This window comes from Macaca thibetana, chromosome 1, assembly GCF_024542745.1.
Source record: "Macaca thibetana thibetana isolate TM-01 chromosome 1, ASM2454274v1, whole genome shotgun sequence".
Classification (NCBI taxonomy): Eukaryota; Metazoa; Chordata; class Mammalia; order Primates; family Cercopithecidae; genus Macaca; species Macaca thibetana.
This window is the reverse complement of record NC_065578.1, coordinates 106,797,246-106,818,289: the sequence shown is the minus strand read 5'-3', so window position 1 is coordinate 106,818,289 and position 21,044 is coordinate 106,797,246. Positions and strand designations below refer to the sequence as shown.

The following is a 21,044-nucleotide window of genomic DNA, read 5'->3' as shown; positions in this document are numbered from 1 at the left end:
AATCCCATTGTTTTCCAAAATGGTCATCTCAAACCTGCCTTAGATTGCTTTAGGTTCACCTGTAGGGCTTGCATATTTGTAGGGCATTAAATTGACTTTTGCCTTTCTTGCTCTACAATGAACACTTAATTATTTTCAGGTCTGCCAGAGTAGCTGTCTGACCTTAGGCGAGTCACTTAGCCTGTCTGGGCCTTAGCTTTCTCATCTCATAAATGAGGAATGAGATTAGAGATTTTATAATGTTCTTTTAAAAATAGCATCTTAGGTTTTTTCCTTTGTGTGCATGAGAGAAGCAGGTAAGGTAATGTTATCAGACTGATGCATCGGGAAAAGTTGTATGATTAGCTATTTGTGACCCATAAGCGGAACTTAAATATTTTGCCTAGTTTTTATTTGTAGAGAATTAGTTGGGCCGCAGAGTAGAGTTGGGTAATTTTTTTAAATAGCTGTCACTGTATTTATATAATATCTAAGGGTCTTCTGTAAGAACTTATTAATTACAAAAGAGTAATAGTAGTAGTAGTAACCAAGTGATCAAAGTTAACATCACTAATAATGGGACAAATAAGTATCATGTACCTCCTAATATAATGCTCCCAGTAGGACACACCAACACTTTGGTGATATTATTGCCCCCCAAAAGCGTAAGTGGAATCTAATCATGAGGAAACGTCAGACAATTCCAAACTAAAAGACATTCTGCAAAATAATTGGTCTATATTCTAAAAATTTCAATGTCATTCAAGATAAAAGAAAGTCTGAGGAACTGTTTCAGATTAAAGGAGACCAACAGATGTGACAATTACATATAACATGTGATTTGGACTGAATCCTTTGGGGTTGAAAAGATACATATATATACACACACATGTGTGTGTATATGTGTGTGTGTGTGTGTGTGTAGTAACATATATTTTGTATATGTTATAAAACGTGTGTATATATGTTTCTATAAAAGATGTGGTACAATTGGCAAATTTTGAACAAATTCTCTTAAGAAATAGTAGCGCATCAAAGCAATTTTCTGCTTTTGATAATTGTACTGTGGTTATACAAGAGAAGAGAATACCTCTGTTTTTAGGGAACGTGTGCTGAGTATTTAGCAATAAGGGGCATTATGTCTGCAATTTATTATCAAGTGGCTCAGGAAAAATGCATAGGTTGATAAAGCAAACATCATAAATTGTTAACATTTGGGGAGTCTGAATGAAAAATATGTGGGAATTCCTTTTGTTATCCCTGCTACTTTAAGTCTGAAATATTTCAGAATAGAAGTTTTCAGTTGTGGAGATGATCCCGTTTGCTGGCTATATCTGAAGAATTGGGAGGTAGTGACAGTGTCCTTCTTTTGCCTGCTTCAGACATGGAAGGGTCTGGTCCGTTAATGTGGAACACTAGCCTGTACTGAACAGATCATATTTGAAGCCATCTGTTCCTTACCTGGGACCTCACTGGATCTGCTTCATTCATTCATTCATTCATTCATCCCTCTATCCTGCAAATATTTTCAATACTTAGCATATGCTAGGCCCTGTGCTAGATACTGGAATTATAATAGTGAATAAGATTCACAATCTGGTGAACAAGAACAGACAAAAACAAATGCCTTCAATAATCACAATTTTGATCATCCTTATGAAGCTGAAGCATAAGTACAAGGAAATGGGAGCAGGGCCATTTAGCCTGTAGGGTCAGAGAAGGACTTTTTGAAGAAGTGAAGTCAGACTAAACTTAAAGAATCTATGAGAGCTGGCAGGGTGCAGAGTGGTGGCCAATAGGGAACCTGCATAGTGAAGAGGTCACTTGTGTGAAGGCTCATAAGCAGTAGAGAACTTTGTATGTTTAAGGAACTGAAAAAGGACCAATGTGTTTGTTGGGAGTATAGTGAGTGGATTCTGATATTTGCAGTAGGAAAGTATTGAAGTTTTACAGACAGAAAATGGCATGAACTAATTTACATTGTTTTAAAAGACCGCTGACTGCTCCTGAGGAGTGGCCTGGAGGGAGGCATGCACTGAGGGGAGATGAGTTAGGAGGCTATTGCAGATGTCCACGAGAGGAATAAGCATGCTTTGGACATGAGTTGCACAGTGACAGTAGAGAAGGACAGTGGCAGGTTTGCATATACCTTAGAGGTTGATTTGATTGGATAAAGGATTTGAAATCAATTTAGTGCAATTATGGTACATAAGTATTTGCTTTGGACAACTGGCAAGTGATAAAACCATTGACAAACCAGGAAACAGAAGAGATAGAACAGATTTAAGAGAAAAGGTAATATATTCAGTTTTGCAGTGTTTAGATACCTGCAGATATTCAATGATTCAGGATGCAGCTGGCACTGAGGAGAGTAGTCTGAATTGAAGGTAGAATTTTATGAATCATTAGTACTTCATTTCATAGTTCACATAGAATATAGTGATGTGAGAATTATAGGCATTTGTATATAGGCTTAATTTCTTCTGGTGCATTGTTCTCTGGAGCCCTAGGAGCCAGGACCCTTTGCTTGTCATTCTCAATTGTACTTTTGCACATGCCTTGCATGAAATAGCCTCAGAAGGGGCTAAACAAGTGAAGTCAGAGTCTAAGGTTCACAGGGGCCTCAGCAGATATTAGAGTGATAAGTTGATACTGGAAAAGCATGGGAATATGGGTGAGTTTGAAAGCAAAATGTAGATCAGCATGTTCCTTTCAATGTGGTGACAAATAGTGTAGAAATTCTTCAAAGATTGACAAAGGCTACTTTTGTCATTGGAGCCATAAGGTTGACCTTGCAGGAAGAAGTAGAAGGCCATCAGAGAAATGCAAATCAAAACCACAATGAGATACCATCTCACACCAGTTAGAATGGCAATCATTAAAAAGTCAGGAAACAACAGGTGCTGGAGAGGATGTGGAGAAATAGGAACACTTTTACACTGTTGGTGGGATTGTAAACTAGTTCAACCATTATGGAAAACAGTATGGCGATTCCTCAAGGATCTAGAACTAGATGTACCATATGACCCAGCCATCCCATTACTGGGTATATACCCAAAGGATTATAAATTATGCTGCTATAAAGACACATGCACACGTATGTTTATTGCGGCACTATTCACAATAGCAAAGACTTGGAATCAACCCAAATGTCCATCAGTGACAGATTGGATTAAGAAAATGTGGCACATATACACCATGGAATACTATGCAGCCATAAAAAAGGATGAGTTTGTGTCCTTTGTAGGGACATGGATGCAGCTGGAAACCATCATTCTTAGCAAACTATCACAAGAACAGAAAACCAAACACCGCATGTTCTCACTCATAGGTGGGAACTGAACAATGAGATCACTTGGACTCGGGAAGGGGAACATCACACTGCGGGGCCTATCATGGGGAGGGGGGAGGGGGGAGGGATTGCATTGGGATTTATACCTGATGTAAATGACGAGGTGATGGGTGCAGCACACCAACATGGCACAAGTATACATATGTAACAAACCTGCACGTTATGCACATGTACCCTACAACTTAAAGTATAATAATAATAAATAAATTAAAAAAAAAAAAAAAAAAAAAGAAGCCAGAACAGAGCCTAGGCTGCCTTTCTGGGTGTGGTCTCTTTCCTGCCACCCACTGTCCCCATTATTCTATTCACCATCCAACAACATGCTTATCCTTTATTTTTAGTCTGTATTTTGGGCAGAAACAGAAACTTGGATAATTTGTGTCATATTTATTTAACTCAGTAGAACATAAAGTAGCATTCTTATTCCTGATAATTCCTTAAACATCCTAATAATTCCTCAACTACTATTTATTAGTTACAATATAATGGAGACAATATTTATTATCTCCTTCATACAGGTTCCCAAACATCCACTTAACTTAGTTTCTCCCTTGCCCTTTTAATTCAGCATTCCCATATTCATCTGCCTTTATTTTCTGATTTTATTGTATCCTCAGTTTTTTGTCATCTTTTCCTCAGTCATTTTGCAATTGGGTTTGATATGATCTAATTTTATTCCGGTAATTTAAATATGTGTTTTAATCTCATTATATTAGTTTCCTGGAACTGCTATAAAATTACCATAAACTGAGTGGCTTAAAACAACAGAAATTTACTCTCTCACCTTTCTGGAGGCCAGGAGTTGAAAATCAAAGTGTTAGCAGGGCTAATTCTTTCCGGAGGCTCTGAGGGAGAATCCCTCCCAGGCTCCTCTCCCAGTTTCTAGTGTCAATCCTTGGCGTGGCTTGGAGTATAGATGCACTGCTCCAGTCTCTGCTGGTCTTCATGTCACCTTCTCTGTGTATTATTGTCCCTTCTTTTCTCTTATGGACACTTGTCATTGGATTTAGGGTCCACCCAAATACAACTTGATCTCATTTTGAGATCCTTAACTGAATTACATCTGCAAAGACCCCTGTTTCAAATAAAATCACATTCACAGGTTCACAGGTTCTGGGTGGGAATACCTTTTTGAAAGGCCACCATTTGACCTGCTGCAGTTTCGTTGTATTAATTTTAAACTTTTCTCTAAAATGTTCCATCCTTATTCTAATTTTTCTTTTTGTCATTTTTGTAACTTGGAGTTATAAGAGGACTCTACATTATTAGAGCAGTCAGGCAGTCAGTGAATAGGATTTATAAAAGAAAAACACTACCTTAATACAAAAAAAAAAAGTGTTTTCAGTGAATTGTATCGCTTTTCCATGGTGAAATGCGTTATCTTTCTGAGAGACTGCACTTCCTGCCAATGCAGGCTCCTAAACAATACTTGCATGACCATTTGTCTGAAATGTTGTATTAAATATTTGATACGGAATAAGAGTACCTAAGAATTCTGAAATTTAATAATTTGATGATTAGCAGGACACTCTTACTTTTCAAACCCCTTTTACATATATTAGATCAATATCTCCAGTGGAGTATTCCAGGAATCTCTAGCCCTGTGACAAGTACCATGAAAATATTTCTTTTGTCAAACAGTTATATGAGAAATGCTGCTAGTATGATATATTCCCTTCTAGGAAAGTGACAGTTTATCTAGAGTTTTCCCCAGTTTATTTCATCATGCAACACTGTCTCGTAGTGTTTAATGCTCATGTTAGGAGCCTTAAAAGAGTTAGTAGGTGTGAAATACTGAGAATAGCATCTCACATGTGGGAAGTGCTATGTGTTTTGCTCCTGCTATTACCATTGCTGCTCCTGCTACCACTTCCAATACTGTTACCCAGTGTGAAGTGTTACATTAGCCTCATTTGACAATTTTTAAGTATATTTATAAAGTCCTTCTCCTTTTTGCTGATACTTTGGTTTTTACTTCTGTTTCCTGGGGCTTGGCTCCTCTCTTCCAGTATACACACTATTCTATGGACTAAGTTAGTTATAACATATTGCTGACATTTTTATATTCTTCTCTCTCTGTACGTCTGTGGTGCCCACAGAATTTACAGTTCTTGAGCAACTGATCAACTGCAATTGTACATCTTCATTAGTAAGTGATGCTGGACTTCTCTTTTTTTACTTACTTACTTCAGGATCTTTACCAGCTACTCTAAGGCATTTTTATTCTGAGCCTGATGGCTTTAAAAGTTAGCAACCGGTATCCAGGATCCCTTCAGAATATGGCTTATAGGTGTAAATTCTACAGATTCAGATACCTCATTCAATGCTATCTTTTAAATGTTTCAAGGCTCAGAAGCAGTACTTATGATCTTAGAATTTCTCATCTTTTATACTGTTCATTAATACTTTTATACTGTCTCATATAACCTCATCTTCTAAATTGAAAACTGATCTCGGCCAGGCTCAGTGGCTTATGCCTGTAATCCCCAGCACTTTGAGAGGCCGAAGCAGGCGGATCATTAGAGGTTAGGAGTTTGAAACCTGCCTGGCCAACATGGTGAAACCCCGTCTTTACTAAGAATACAAAAATTAGCCAGTTGTGGTGGCAAGCATCTGTAATCCCAGCTACTCGGGAGGCTGAGGCAGAAGAACTGCTTGAACCCAGGAGGCGGAGGTTGTAGTGAGCCAAGATGGCGCCACTGCACTCTAGCCTGGGCGACAGAGGAAGACTCAATATCAAAAATACATACCTACATACATACACACATACATACATAACTGGTCTCAATGCAGTTAATATATGTAACATTCCCTAATTTACCATAGTGCTTTCATATAGCAGCCCTGATCCAAGAATTGGTTTTACTAGTCTCTTGCTTGAAAAACAAACAGAAATTCATCTACATTGGAAGAAATTCCCATTTTTTCTTCCTAAAAATTTAACCAGGATCCTAGTTATGAGGATCAATGCTGATATCTCTTTTTTTCCTGATATTGACTGATATTTGACTTTCTCTGCGGAATCCCAAGTCTGCATAAGGTAGCAGGTTTTAACTCTGCAACTCTCTTGCTCTTAATAGCATTAATAAACTGACTACATATTCAGCTAGGGTTTCCTTTCATTAAGTCATGCTTTCATTCATTGCTTCGTGCATTCAACATTTGTTGAGCCTCTGCTTGCACTAAATACTCTATCACACACACGTCTCAAGTGTTATATACAATACAGCTTAACATCTGAACAATAGCTAGGAATGCCAGAGAAACTCTTCTTGTATTTCGGCACTTCAAACTTACCATCCACATTAGCCGTAACACAGGTTTTTTTGAACAAGTATGTTCTATAACACTCCTGAGAAGTCATCATCAGACTTTGCTTGAACACTCAGGGGACTTTATGTTCCATACCACACAAAACATGCTATTTTCTGAACAAAATTAAGTTTTTTTCTTATATTGATCTAGAAATTTGATTTGCTATAGCTATTTGCTATGATTAGTTCAAAATAAATATATATTCTTCCTACCAAGGTAACCCCAAATATACTATAAAATAATGTATATTCAAAATAAATATACTATATACTCTCCCTCTTATGATAACCTTTCATCTGGTATGTTCTTTCCCCTTCCCCACGCTTCCTTCCTGCCTCGTCATTCCTTCCTTTTCTTTTCTTTTCTAAAATAATTAATCAATTCCTCATATAAATGGTTGTCAATCTCTCACCATCCTCTGACAGATGCACTCCAATTTGTCAGACTGGGCACAAAAATTTCAATATTGCTTGACTCGTTGGCTCAGATTTTTCTTTATTCAACACTCATTCTTCCCCAGTTAATTTCCACCCTTCTCTTTCTCCTTCCTCCTCAAAGGGTACAGTTCTACACATTTGAATCGAATCTAAGCACTTCTTTCCTCATTTATTCTTTAGTTGTTGCATCCTCACCATTAACCTCCTCCATAGTTCCCCACATTCATTCATTCATTATTCATTAATGCATTCATTCAACAAATCTTAATTGAGAGCCTACTTCAGGGCAGGCACTGTTAAAATACAGCAGTGAATAGCATGGATAAAATTCCCTGCCCTTATGGAGATTCCACTTGCCAGTAGGGAAGGTAGCTAATGGATTTAGAAAAATAATTAAGTGTATTATGTTAGGCATTACTGAGTGCTCTGGGAAAAAGAAACCCTACTAAAGGAGTGGTACTCATGAGTGCTGAGGGATGGCTTACAATTTTTAACTGGGCTGGTTGGGTGAATAAAACTATAGTCTCATTTTCCCTCTTTCTGGAATCATAGCAGAAAGCTGGTTCATCACTTCTGAGTTAGTTCAATGGTAGAGCAGGCTGACAGCAGCCACTGGCTCTAGAAACTCCCCTTTCTAACAGGCCACTTGTGTGACCGGGGATCTTCTGTTATTATTAGCTTGCATAAATATCCAGTCAATACATAGAGCAGGATTCTGAAACTGTAACCACAGCGTGTGCAGAGCATTTGTGCCTCACCTCAGCGGTAGGACAATGGGAGTCTGGGAGATTGCAGGCACTCTACCTACTTCTCTGCTTGTGTGTTGTTCCCACAATAAGCTCTGTTTCTGTCAGCATCACATGGCACTAGTGGTACGGATCCATGACTGTTTTATAGGACATGACAGCAGGCCTCATTGTGAAGGTTGCATTTGAGTCAAGACTCGAGGAGGTGAAAGAGAGAATTGCCAGTGCTAAGGAAGGGGTATGTCTGACTGGGCAATGTGGCCAGAGCAGAAGGACCAAGAGGAAGAGTAGCCGGAGATGAGATTCAAGGGACAAGTGAGGCCAGATCACTTAAGGCCTTAAAGCTTTTACCCTTGAAGAAACAGGAAACCATTGGAGGGATTTAGGCAAAGGAGAAACATGGTCTGCCTTTAAAGTTTTAATAGGATTATTCCAGCCTCTGTATTGTAAAAAAGACCATGAAAAAGAGATGACAAGGTAGGCGCAGGAAGACCAGTTAGGCCCATACAGCAATCAAGGTAAGTAATGATAGTGACCTGAACAGTGCGTAGCCATATAGGTGACTATATTTATATTTTGAGGGTGATCCAAAAGGATATTATGACACATCAAATGTGATGTATAATAGTAAGAGAAGTCCTAAGAATAACTCTAAGGTTTTTGCCCTGAACAACTGGAGTTTGGAAGGTTTTGTCTTGTGTTGAGGGCTCCAGTAGAGCCTAAAGTCTAATCATAGCATTCTCAATCCAAAATGAATCATTTCCATATCTCTACCTAATTTCTGTGTCTATCTCTTCACTAATTTCTGAGCTCCTTTGATGTCAGAGGCTCTACCTATCATTGTATCTCCTGTAATATCTTAGCACAGTCTTTGGCACATTAGCAATATAATAAATATCTGCCAAATATTTTTTAAATATGGATTTAGAATTAACATCTTGATAAACCATATGCATATAAATAATCTGAAATCCCTAGGCAGTTTCCCATAGCAATAAGAAAGACCTTATACTTACTTTGTTTTCTTGTTAATAGCTTTATATGTTTATACTCTGTAACATTGAATACTAAATAGTGGTTTATTTTTTACAGTAATCCTAGACATAAGTTTTCCTTGTTACAACTTTGGATTTTGGGTTAACAGAAATTTGTCAACTTACCATTCAATTAAATGAAATTAATCTAAATTGTTCCTAGTTTTTTTCAGTGACAATATATAAAATATACAATAAGCACTAAACAATGGGGTTTTAGGTCATTTTGTTTGGGAGAGATTGGGAGCAGTTAGTTGATACTCTGTCTATGAATTTTGCAGGGCATCTAAAACAATATGCCTGAGTTCTAAAATAAAACCAGGGTAAGGATCACAAATTTAAATTAAGCATTCATTAAATTCTCAGCATGTTCTCTGCTGTTAGGCCATCTGTAGACAATCTTGGCAAAAAGAACCTCCAAGACTGCTCATCAAAGCATCCCACTTAGGAGTGCAGTTCTTCAGGAAAACATCTAGGGCCACTGCTGGGCAGCAAACGCAATGATCACTGTGTTAACGGTACCATTGGCCCAGTCTTCTCGTATTCTTACTAACAACTTTTTATTACCGAAGTGAGTGAGAACACATGTGCTTGTTACAACTAAAAGCTGAGTGTTGAGGAATGTCTATGGCAGATAATACTTAGCAAATAACTTAGGGTAATGTTCTCTGATACATGTAAAGGAGAATTGTTAGTTCAAAAATACTTAGGATTTGATAACTAGTACCTGAAGGAAGAGTGTCAGTTGAGGTTGGTTTCCAATGTGTAAAAATTTCAAATATTACTGAAAACTGAGTAAATTTTCATTTGCTCATGAACATTAATAGCACGATCAAGGCAGAACATAATACTTTAAAGCAGTCCTTAGCCTTGGCAACAAAAGTATAGGCATCAAATATCCAGTCACTAGTACTCTTTTATCCTACCATAAACACTGTGTTCTTTTTCTTTTTAATTGACATTATTCGTGTTTTGTGGCTTTATCTTCTCAATCAGGTCTCAGAACTGAATAATAACCACTAATGATTTGCCAGTCAGTTATTATGGCTATGCTGATAACTTCTATTCCCAGTTTATTTATTTAACAGATAACTTCTGTTCACATTAGGTAATATTAGTACTTCAGGTTTTGCTTAACTTGGAAAACTTGATAAATAATATTTGACTGTGCTCTTAATAGTTCCTAATTGGAAACATTAAGTCACTAAATTATGAGCCACTGAGGCATTTGCTAATAATGCCCCATGAATGTTAGCTCAATTGAGAGCCAGGTGTCATACACATGCAAAATAACCAGATACCTACCTAAGTGTGATGGTCTCTGTAAGCAAGGTGTCCTCCCTTGTCTGTGCTAATATGGAGTTGAAAGTGTTGTAAAAGGCGGAAAGTTAGGCCCTTAAATGAAGCATCCAGTTTGCAAATGATTATCTATTGAAAAAGGTCACAGTATTGGTGTAACATTATCTAAATGGATACTGATGTGCATAAAAGGGTTCTCTCAAGAAACTTCCAGAATAACATGATGCAGGTAGGTTATCTGTAGTGTTAGTCAGTGAATGAAGAGTCTAGGAGATGATAATCACCTCAACATCCACATTTAAAAGTCACTGTTACTGAGCTCTTTTTAATTCTATTCCAGGACATGCACCTACCAATAATTTTTGCTTTAGAAGTTTCTTGGTATTGTAGGAGGAGTTTGATGATGAAACCATGCATCTGTATATATAGAAACATGTGGATATATTGTCAGTATGGATGGAAATATATTTTACAGGTTAAAGCATTCTAAAAATATTTTTATCAAATACCTTATTCTGATATTGCTTGCATCTGGGTTTAAATCTATACTTTCCTGGAGAAACATGTTATCTTTTACTCTTGTCTCAGTAGGTGCCAGGCATTCAAATGCTGTTTTCCCAGCTCAAAGGAACTAAGGACCCAAAGGCAGTTACCACTGATATATAGGAAGAGTGACAACAATAAGTCACGCTACAGTGTGTAGAAAAGTAGAAAGCATCCCTACCAATCCTTAAAATGTTTGGCTGAGAGCTATACACTGGGCGGCAGGAGAAACTGATTAACCTTTTACTCCTAAGAAGATTCCTCAGGCATAGAGTATAGTTAATGCCATGAGACATACAGTATTTAATAGGTGTTCTGCATCTCAGAAAAAATAAAATAGTTATTGTAGGAATATCACTGATAGATTGTGGCTCTCAGGAAGCCTGGGGAATAGGACCTGAACATATTTCACTCTTTCCTTTGTGTTTTGCTGGCCTTTGTTGGAAGTCTTATGGAGCAGTTTAAGTGAGCAGATGATGAGCTGAAGGAATGGAAGGAGGAGACATAAGGAACTTGCAAAATTAAATACCCTGCCGAGATACTTGTCCATTCAGCAGCCTCAGTTGCTTAGCACTGGACCTGATCCTGTGGAGGATGCAGAAGCATATAAGGACTGGCCCCTGCCCTCCAGAATCACCATCTAATTGGGGATACAACACAGAACCTACAGTAATTAAATATCAGAGCCATGAAGTGCCATGATGCAGATGCCTACCAGAGGGCTAGAAAAGGTCAAAGAAGGGGCCAGAGCGTTGTCTGGATTGTCAGGGAAGGCTCCTGGGAGGGGTCTGGGCTAAACTTTTGAGACAGGGAAGTTAAGGTTAGCAGAGGCCAGGGAAGGAGCAGCATTCCAGAATGAGCAGATATTTGGAGTTGGAAATGTAGCTGAGGGCCTCAGGAGGTAGTAGGAAGCTGGTCTGGGTAAAGAGAACACATGTGGAAATGTATGCAAATTTCATTAGAGAGGCAAGAGTGGCCAGATTATGAATTGTTATGAAATTCAGGTTAAGGGTTTGGATTTCCTAATTTAATAAATAGTATGATGGACTCTACATCAAAGGTGAGTTGCTGCGAGGCAGTATTTAGAACAGAAGAGAAAGAAAGCCAGAAGAAAGAAGACCATTTGCCTGGCAGTTTTCTGACGGTAGGAATGATATAGATACCTGAATTGGGATGGTGCAGCTGAGAAGTACTGAAAGATTAACTTCATATTGCAGAGGAAGAAAGCACTTTACTTAGAAAAGGGACAGGAAGGGCTGAACGGTGTACTAACTTTGCAAGGGTAGTTCACAGAGAGAACAGGGGAGTTCTTGCCGAGGGGAAACCTGGGAGTTTGAGCTAGATTACAGGGAAGAAGATGAGGAATTTGGTTTCAGACACATTCAATCAGACGTAAAAGCTAGTCTTTGTAGTAGTGTCATGAAAACATTTGAAGTCATTGACTGAAATTCAGTTGAGAAGCCAAGTCATATCCAAGAATCTCCTGCATTCATCAGGGAAAAAATTAGTTTAAGTGAAGACAGCAGCAGGGCCAAAGCCTAATTGTGGGGACTAACTGCTGTTTGGATGGAATTATAATATTTTAGATAAGATTTAAGAGGATTCTAATTCTAGCTACTTGATAGGAATGCAAATGATGATAAGGCTTTTAGAGTTAGATAAGAGAGACGGCTAGCACCCTGATATTCTGTAATTGAAACAGAGATTCAAGTCCTTTGGTGAAGCATTACCCATATTCATTCAGGAATATTAGATATTTTAAGATTACAGATAGGTTATCTAATTTATCTACCTATTGTTGAAATTATTTAATTTGCATTTAACTGTGTTTTCACTGGCTTATCATTTCTCTCTTCTAGAGCTAACTTATCTCTTGTTATATTCCAGACTCTTGGTGTAAATTACCTTCATTGGAAATTTTGGAGAAATATAGTGTTTTATTTATTTATGGATAAAATAGTCCCAGAGAGAGAGAGACACAAGGATGGACACTTAGAAAACAGTCCCAGCTACTCGGGAGGCTGAGGCAGGAGAATGGCGTTAACCCGGGAGGAGGAGCTTGCAGTGAGCCGAGATCGCTCAACTGCACTCCAAACTAGGTGACAGAGCGAAACTCCGTCTCAAAAAAAAGAAAAGAAAACAGTCCAAGGAGAGAATTCTAATGCCCGACAGAAGTAACGTTTAGAATGTTAGAATGAGGGCTTCTAACTACAGTTTTCACAGACATGGGATAGGAATCTTAGCACCAGATTTTCTACCAGTAATAGAGTTAGATGTATCATTTGCTCATTAAAATGGAGGTGACATCCTATCCTCTAACAGTGTATCATGATCTCAGGAAAATGAAAATGTGCCATTTCTACTGCATGACTGAACATGACTTGGGCTGATTATAAAAATTAGTTGTAATGGCATATATCAGTATACTTAAAAATAATAAATGTACTGCAGAATGTGCAATGGAATAGAAAAGGACTTTGATTATCAACAAGAGTATACTTCATGGTAGGTGAAAAGTAAATATGAGGCCATTTGTGAGAAAAGTCTGTCATGAATGCATCAGTGTGTATATGAGGGCTCCAAGGCCATTGATTCTAAGAATAACTAAACTCCCTCCAATTCTCTTGGCCAGTCTGCTTGGGTGGTGTCTGGGAATCTCCTTAATAAGTCCCTGCTATCCACAGATATACTTAGGACCCTTTCATGTCAAGAATATTAACTCTGGAAGAATTCTGTGGCTGTCAAGTCAAGCGGTTACCTGAAGAGAGGCAGAATATATTGGAAGATGATGTGAACTCATTCCCAGTTGTCTTAGCTCACTTTTTCCTCATCCTTGGCTGTAGAAAACTTTTTGTCACAGTTCAGATTAGGCCATGGTACAAGTAACAGCAACCCAAAAACCTTAAATAGGCTTCAAGAAGATAGTTATTTCTCTTTCCCAAAAAATCCTGGAAATACTCCAGGGCTGGAGAGCAGGGCTGGTCATCTCTGTTCCAGGAAACCTTTAGTGATCCAGGTTCCTTCAGGCTCATACTCCACCATCCTGAAAGGGAGGCTTTCCTCCTCATGGACCAACATAGTAGCTTTCACATTCCAGACAGCAGGATAGAATGAAGAGCCAAAAAGAAAGGCAAAGGCCTGTGCCCACTGTATTCTTAGGAAAGGTCCCTGAACCTGTCTCATGACACCGTTGTTTATATTCCACTGTCCAGAACTTGGTTGTATGGCTCTACCGAATTGCAAGGGAGGCTGAGAAATGTAGCCTTCTCTCTAGGCAAACACAGCCCAATGCATAATCTAAGACATGAAAGAAGGGGAGAATCAATACTGGGAGAAAGTATACAACCACACCTTCCTTTTCCATTGCAGTGGCACCATGGTATCAGCAGGTCACGTTATATAGCTGCCTGCGGAGGTGCCTGAAGCAGAGCGGCAGTTGCAGAGTAGTCCAACAGTCTCTAAGAGCAGGTACCCCGGAGTCACATCACTTAAGTTTGATTCCAGATTTTTCTCAGATGTAAAGGGGAAATAATATTAGTACCTTCCTCTTAGAGTTGTGACGATTAAGTGGAATACTGAATATGGCACTTTCAGCATGTTATCTAAGACTTCAGAACCATTTGATAAGTGTGATTTAGCTCTTGTATTAACAGTAAAATGAAAAGTTTTAGAGCATCCATATACATGTAGCTTTTTTGTACATCTCTACAATTTGGAGGATATATTTGCTTTTTTCCAGCTATAAGAGCCAGAGTGGTTTTCATTTCTAATTGCACTTTTCTCCTTTTGAAAATAAGCTTACATGTGCATGCTTGGTTGGGAGGATGGCGGTAATTTCTAACAAATTGTATGAATGATTTTCTTGAATTTTCCATGGGTTCTGCATGTTTCATTGATACAATCTTACAGGCTTTTCTTTATAATGGTTTTGATGTGAAGGATTACTTTACAGTAAGCATCTACAGGATACCCCTTTCCACTGATGTAACAAAGTGGGAATTGGGCACTACCTCAAGAGGATGAGGCCATTGTTGGCCATCCTTGGATGGATGGGGTTCAAAGATGGCAATGTGGAGTGGGTATTCTCTGTGTTTGCCTATAAAAGGATAGACAGCTCTGAATTGCAAAATACTATTGTCTATCAAAATGTAAAAGTTCGACTTGTTCTTCATTTAGAAATGGTGATAGGAAAGAAGTGGGTGAAAGTGAAGCTTGGTATTCCAACTTTGATGTGACAGTTTTCTCATGATTACAGACCACAAAATAGTTGTGTTGAGATATTTTTGCCAATACCTAAATGCTCTTTTGCTTCTCTCTTTTTCTTTCTTTCTTGAAGCCCCCTCTTTGTTCTGTGGCTTTTCTTTTGTAACTCCTCCAGACTACAGCTTTGTTCCCCCTTCTTCCACTCCTTTCTGGTCAGGTACTGCTTTACTACTTTTATTTGTCTCTTCAACTTGCTTCTGCTTGCATATAAAATATTTGAGTTCCATGTATGGCTTCTCATATGGATACATCTCCTCACAGACACTCCCTCGAGTTCCATTACCACCATGCACTTTACTCTTCTCCGTCATAAAGTCACTGTTCATCATGACATTTCACTCCTCTGGTGTTTGTGTGTGTGCTCATGCCATGAGACATTTTATAATTTATCTGTTGGGGAGAGTTTGCAGAGGGATGGGGCTGAAAGTATAAAGAGGGATGAAAATCTATGAAATCATTATTTTTCTTGAAGACCAGAAAGTTTAGTTGAAAAAAAGCCAATGTTTATGTATTTTCATGAAGAAAATAAATAGAATTAAAATCCCAAGTTTGTTTTCAAATATAAAAGTAAAATACAGTGCACATTACTTGAAAAGATGACTGGCGCCCATGAATTCTGCAGTTCTTCAGTTTGTGTACGGGCATTTTGGTCTTGATTTCTGTCATTACCCAGAGAGTTTAATGGCTGTTTACATGACATTTAGGGTGTACATTAGATAAAGTCTGTTTTTCTGATAGATTTTTAAAAATTAACCTGCACATCCCAATAAAAATCATAGAATTTAGAACTAGAAAAAACTTACAAGTCATCTAGTACAAACCTTTCATTTCGTAGATGAGAAAAAATGTGGCCTTGAGGGGTTAGGAGACCTGTGCAAGGTCACACAGTTAAGTTGATGATTGGTTTTTTCCATCACAGGGGTGTTTTTATGTGCACCGACTCTAACAGTAGTGCCCCAGTAATGGGACAGTTTTCAGTGAGAAAGCTATTAAAGTGGTTTGTGTCCTGAACAGTAAAATAAAATGACCTATTTTTACTCCCTTTACAGTTCTGAAATCTACAGTATTGCCATTCATTTATCTCATGATGGACACCTGGAGTCTAAAAACATTTCTGTCATTACAAAGCCATGAATAATGGTTCAGAGATCCCTGTGGCCAAGTGGGCAGGCTCTTCCAGGGTAACACGGGTCATAACTTCTGCTGCCTGAGCCCTGGGAACTGTTAAAAATACAGATGGATGGTGTTTCCCATTTGTCTCTTTTTCTCACACTTAAGTTCCTTTACCATTTAAGATTTATAAAGTTTCACCAACCTCCGATGAGTGATTCTCAGAATCACTGAACATATAATTGAAAACACTTTATAACCCCAAAGAGCAACAGGTAGAGAAGTTAATATAAAATGTGCTATGAAACACTAGAGACTAACAAACATGAACCACTGGAATGGAGTTTTGTTTTCAGAACAGGGCCAGCAGGGGCAGGGAGAAAGTTAGCTCCTGTTCTGCCATTGAAAATTAAAGACACACACACACACACACACACACACACACACACACACACACACAGAGAGAGAGAGAGAGAGAGAGAGAGAGAGAGAGAGAAGAGAGAGAGAGAGAGAGAACTCAACTCTGAACTGAACATGAATACCCTGACATCTTATTTTTGATTAGATACGTCAGTAAAGTTTTTCGGTAAGGCAGTATTTGTTTCAAAGAAAGAAAATATATGGATGGCATTTATGTGTTCCTTCTGTGAGACCTGATTCACACCTCTGAATTATATAGAAAACAATAACTAAATTTATCCCCAAATAGTTTTAACGTAGAAAGCTTCATTAGGGAAGAAAGTGCCACTTAACCAGAAGTGATAACATAGATTTGATAGGAGACTTACATCAGAGCAAACTGTTTCGTTGTTTTGAGTGTTAGTTGAAGCAGTTACTGGATGAAATCATAAAGCTTTACCTTGGAGGTGCTAGTTAGATTACTGGGCCATCAATAGGAAATTTATGATGAAATTCTTTTAGAATCTATCTCCTTAGATACTTAGATATTAACCAGTTTTTAAAATTTTTTTTTCTGTTTTGTTTCGTTTTTATAAAAACTAGTCCTAACTTTGAAGTTCTTATGAAGAATGGAAAAACAGGACAATGATTCTTTAAACTTATGAAGCGAATTTGCCTGCACCTGATTGAATTGAAACAGCAATTTTGCTGCTTTCAAGCTCCTCTGCCATTATCGCTGGTCTGTAATGAAATCACGACTGTGCATTTGATAGCATCAATAACAGTCATCTGATTAGGTTCTTATGGTTGTTAACGAACTGCAAACCTACTCTCACTCCTTGTCATTTCTTGACAGTGTTAAGTCCAAAAGTGCTGGGCATTGCCATCGCTCGGTACGACTTCTGTGCAAGAGATATGCGAGAGTTGTCCTTGTTGAAGGGAGATGTGGTGAAGATTTACACAAAGATGAGTGCAAATGGCTGGTGGAGAGGAGAAGTAAACGGCAGGGTAAGTTGGTCCTTAAGTAAAGAAGTAAACGGCAGGGTAAGCTGGTGCACATGAATGAAGGGGACCGAGCAGTTGTTGGTACCTATTGTGGTGCCAGGGAGAAGCCTCCATACTGTATTGCAGCTGTCAGCCCACAGGCCCCTGCCCTCTGGAAACTGGTGCTATATTTTGCTGATACCAGGGACTCGCTGAAAGTATTTGAAATGAATATGATAGTGACATATGTAAAATTCACTTGGGCAAGTGGGACAGCTTCCTGCTTGGAAAAGAGTTGAGGAGCATTTCAGTTCTTTTTAGACCCTGAGCCATAGAGCTAAACTTTATGTGTATTGCAAAATATCTATAAGAGCTGCTGATCTAAATTGGAAAGAATGGGACATAGTACCTCTGTCTTTTCATTCTGTTCTACAGCAGAAATAGGAATCATTATGCAGCAGAGCCCCCCGTATTATACTTAATTTACATATTTATTTGTGTGCTAGTGGATTAGAACACTGTTTATTTTATTCCTCCATTTCGATCATTCACTCTATTAGGCTTCTAAGAGCAGTTAAACCAATCTTCTCACCTACAATGGGCATAAAACCCCAGTTTAATTGGGGTGTTATGAAAACAAAATGCTCTGTTTGTAGAATCCTTTGAAGTGTCAGATACAAAGTCATGTTGCTATGTTGGTTGCTTTTCTTTTTTAGGTGGGCTGGTTTCCGTCCACGTATGTGGAAGAGGATGAATAAATTCAAATCCAGCATCGCACCCTGCACCAAAAATTTCAGAGAAGGGATAAGTTAAAGCCTGCACAGCGTTGTGAATTAACTGAAGTGTTTAAAAAGCTGCATTTCTGGCTGTTCAACATCCTCCCTCCTTAGCCCCTCCTAAGTCTTAATGCTGAGATTTCTAAAGATGCTGGTACTGACAGATTAATGGCTTGCCTAGAGCTGTGCAAGAAACAGCCTGCCAGTCTGTCATTGTCAGGGACCAGGGCAAAACCAAGAGCTGTTCTTCCCAGAAGAGCCCTGCAAACACATTGGTTCATGCTTCCCTTTACTTCATCCGGTCAGATACCATGAGTGCCAGTCATCAGTAAATCTTTAATACACTTTTGCTTTATTCTCACATGCCATTCACCAGATTATTTGATGGTACAAAGAAGCAGAAGTGTAATTTTTATTTTCCCAGCATGAAGAGAAATTGGAGTTCTGCCATTTGAGCAGCTTACTGGAAAGATCCAGCCTTACTTGTCTTAAATTGTCCAACAAGGTGACTCATTGCCCGGCAAACACTTTTACCCTCAGATGTTACTCATGATATTATAAAATATGAGGCCAATGCTCAGGTTTGCCTCATAAGTGAGATATCCCTGAAGGAATTTAATTATTCATGTGGTGTCCCGATTATATTTGCAAACTTCTTTATAAAAGGTGAAAAAAGCACATAAAAGTGAGGGTGTCTTCATATTAAACCTTCACAACCTTCATGATTTCATAGGATTATTTTGGAAATATAGTACTTGACTTTATGAAAGAGTGTGGGCTAGGTATATTAGGAGTAGTTGCCAATAATCTGAATAAGGTGGCATTGTTTACAGAAACAGATCAAGGGCTATAATTTATGTCATTTTATAGCAGCAGTATCTATTAACACATGCCTTTTCCTCCCATCCACCTCCCCGTCCCCTCCCCTTCCGTCCCCCACAAAGATGATCTGGGACATGACTTTTTTATTCCCACATTTTCTTGGAGCACAAACAACCTTGTTGAGGATTTTGGAAGGAAAGCACAGCTGGGTCCTTTATTCATTTCTGGGACAGAAAGAGGGTCAGTGGGCTTTTGTGGGCTTCCAGCTTCTCTCAGAGTCTCCCCCTCTGCAGCCCATCCTGGGAGTGTATTAACTGGAAGGAATATGAGTCTTGCAGTACATTTGTTTTGCCAAGCCATCACTCTTTTATGTGAGGAGCCTAAATACATTCTTCCTGGGGTCCAGAGTCCCCATTCAAGGCAGTCAAGTTAAGACATTAACTTGGCCCTTTCCCGATGAAATATTTCCTCCACAGCAGAAGTTGTGTTCTGACAAGATTCAGAGAGTGTTTCATGTTTGGAAAAAAAGAAGAAGCATTAACTTAGTAAAGCTGAACCAGGAGCATTCCGTTCTGAAATTTTGAATCATCTCTGAAATGAAGCGGGTGTGGCCTGCCCTCTCCTCAAGCCGTTTGGGTGCCAGAACTCAAGGTTCAGTGGACACATCCCCCTGTTAGAGACCCTCATGGGCTAGGACTTTTCATCTAGGATAGATTCAAGATCTTTACCTCAGAATTATGTAAACTGTGATTGTGTTTTAGAAAAATTATTATTTGCTAAAACCATTTAAGTCTTTGTATATGTGTAAATGATCACAAAAATGTATTTTATAAAATGTTCTGTACAGTAAAGTTACACCTCAAAGTGTACTCTTGGAATGGATCTTTCCTGTAAAGTCTTATCTGTGACTCTGTCTCGGGAATGTTTTGTCTGTTGCCATCAGCTGAACTTTGTTATGGAGGGAGCAGCCTCACACAAGCAGAAACACTCCTGTGGATGGTATTGTAGCATGTATTGTTTATTTTAGTCAATAGACCCTCTCCTTATAAATGGTGTTTAGTCTTCCTATTGCATTTCATGGGCCTGGGGGTTTCCTAGCAGAGGCTATTAGAGCTCCTTTCTGTGACATTACCAATTACATTTTTGTCTACGTTTAATACTTTGTATTGGAAACTTTAAATGCTGCGGATTTGTGTAGAGTTCTAATACCAAAGACAGAAGTAAATGTTTTCCATATACTTTGTCTTGCCTGTATGCAGCCCTTGTGTAATATGGTGAATTAGAGTGGTATTTCACTTTGTATTATTTTGTAAATATGTCAATACAATAAATAGTGACTAAGTTGATTTCTAAGAGTTGGAGTCTTTTTATTGAATGATCCCTGTATTAGTAAGCGTTCCCCTGAAAATGGATGACACTGGATCGTCGGGCCTGTACCCGGTCATTGCCAGCAGTCCAGAGAGGACGGGAGCCGTGTATGTGGGGGGGTCACCCCCTCACCCCTGCAAGCCCCGCCGACGCTATGCGTCTAGTAGGAGGGCCGCTGCGGTGAGTCTTGAAGCCCAGGGCTGGATCCGGGCAGAGCCGCCGCAGGTGCAGATCTTGGTGATAGTAGTAAATATTCAAAGGAGAACTTCCAAGGCCGAAGTGGAGAAGGGTTGCATGTGAATAGCAGTTGAACATGGATCAGTCGGTCCTGAGAAATAGGCAAGCGCCGCTCTGAATGGACAGGCGATGGCCTCGTTGCCCTCAGCCGATGGAAAGGGAGTCCCGTTCTGATCCCCGAATCTGGAGTGGCGGAGGTGGACGCCGCCAAGCATCCAGCGCGGTAATGCGAAAGATCCCAGAGAAGCTGGCGGAAGGCCCGGGGGAGAGTTCTTTTCTCCTTGTGAAGGGCAGGGCACCCTGGAATTGGGTTGGCCTGGAGAGAGGGGTCCCTGCCTTGGAAAGCGTCACAGTTCCAGTGGCGTCTGATGAGCTCTGGC

General features: G+C 39.1%; 1 protein-coding gene across 4 annotated transcripts in view; it reads left to right on the top strand.

The window, feature by feature from the left end:
• The window catches only part of VAV3 (vav guanine nucleotide exchange factor 3), a 397,627-nt gene extending 377,222 nt beyond the window's left edge, over positions 1-20,405 (top strand). For 2 of the 4 annotated variants that reach the window (XM_050778810.1, XM_050778804.1), the window contains 2 exons: positions 17,334-17,485; positions 18,178-20,405. In XM_050778810.1, coding sequence (XP_050634767.1) covers positions 17,334-17,485; positions 18,178-18,219 — 194 coding nt within the window. In that variant the 3' untranslated portion in view covers positions 18,220-20,405. The other 2 variants (XM_050778785.1, XM_050778795.1) reach the window with 1 other exon arrangement.
• The last annotated feature ends 639 nt before the right edge of the window (positions 20,406-21,044 follow it).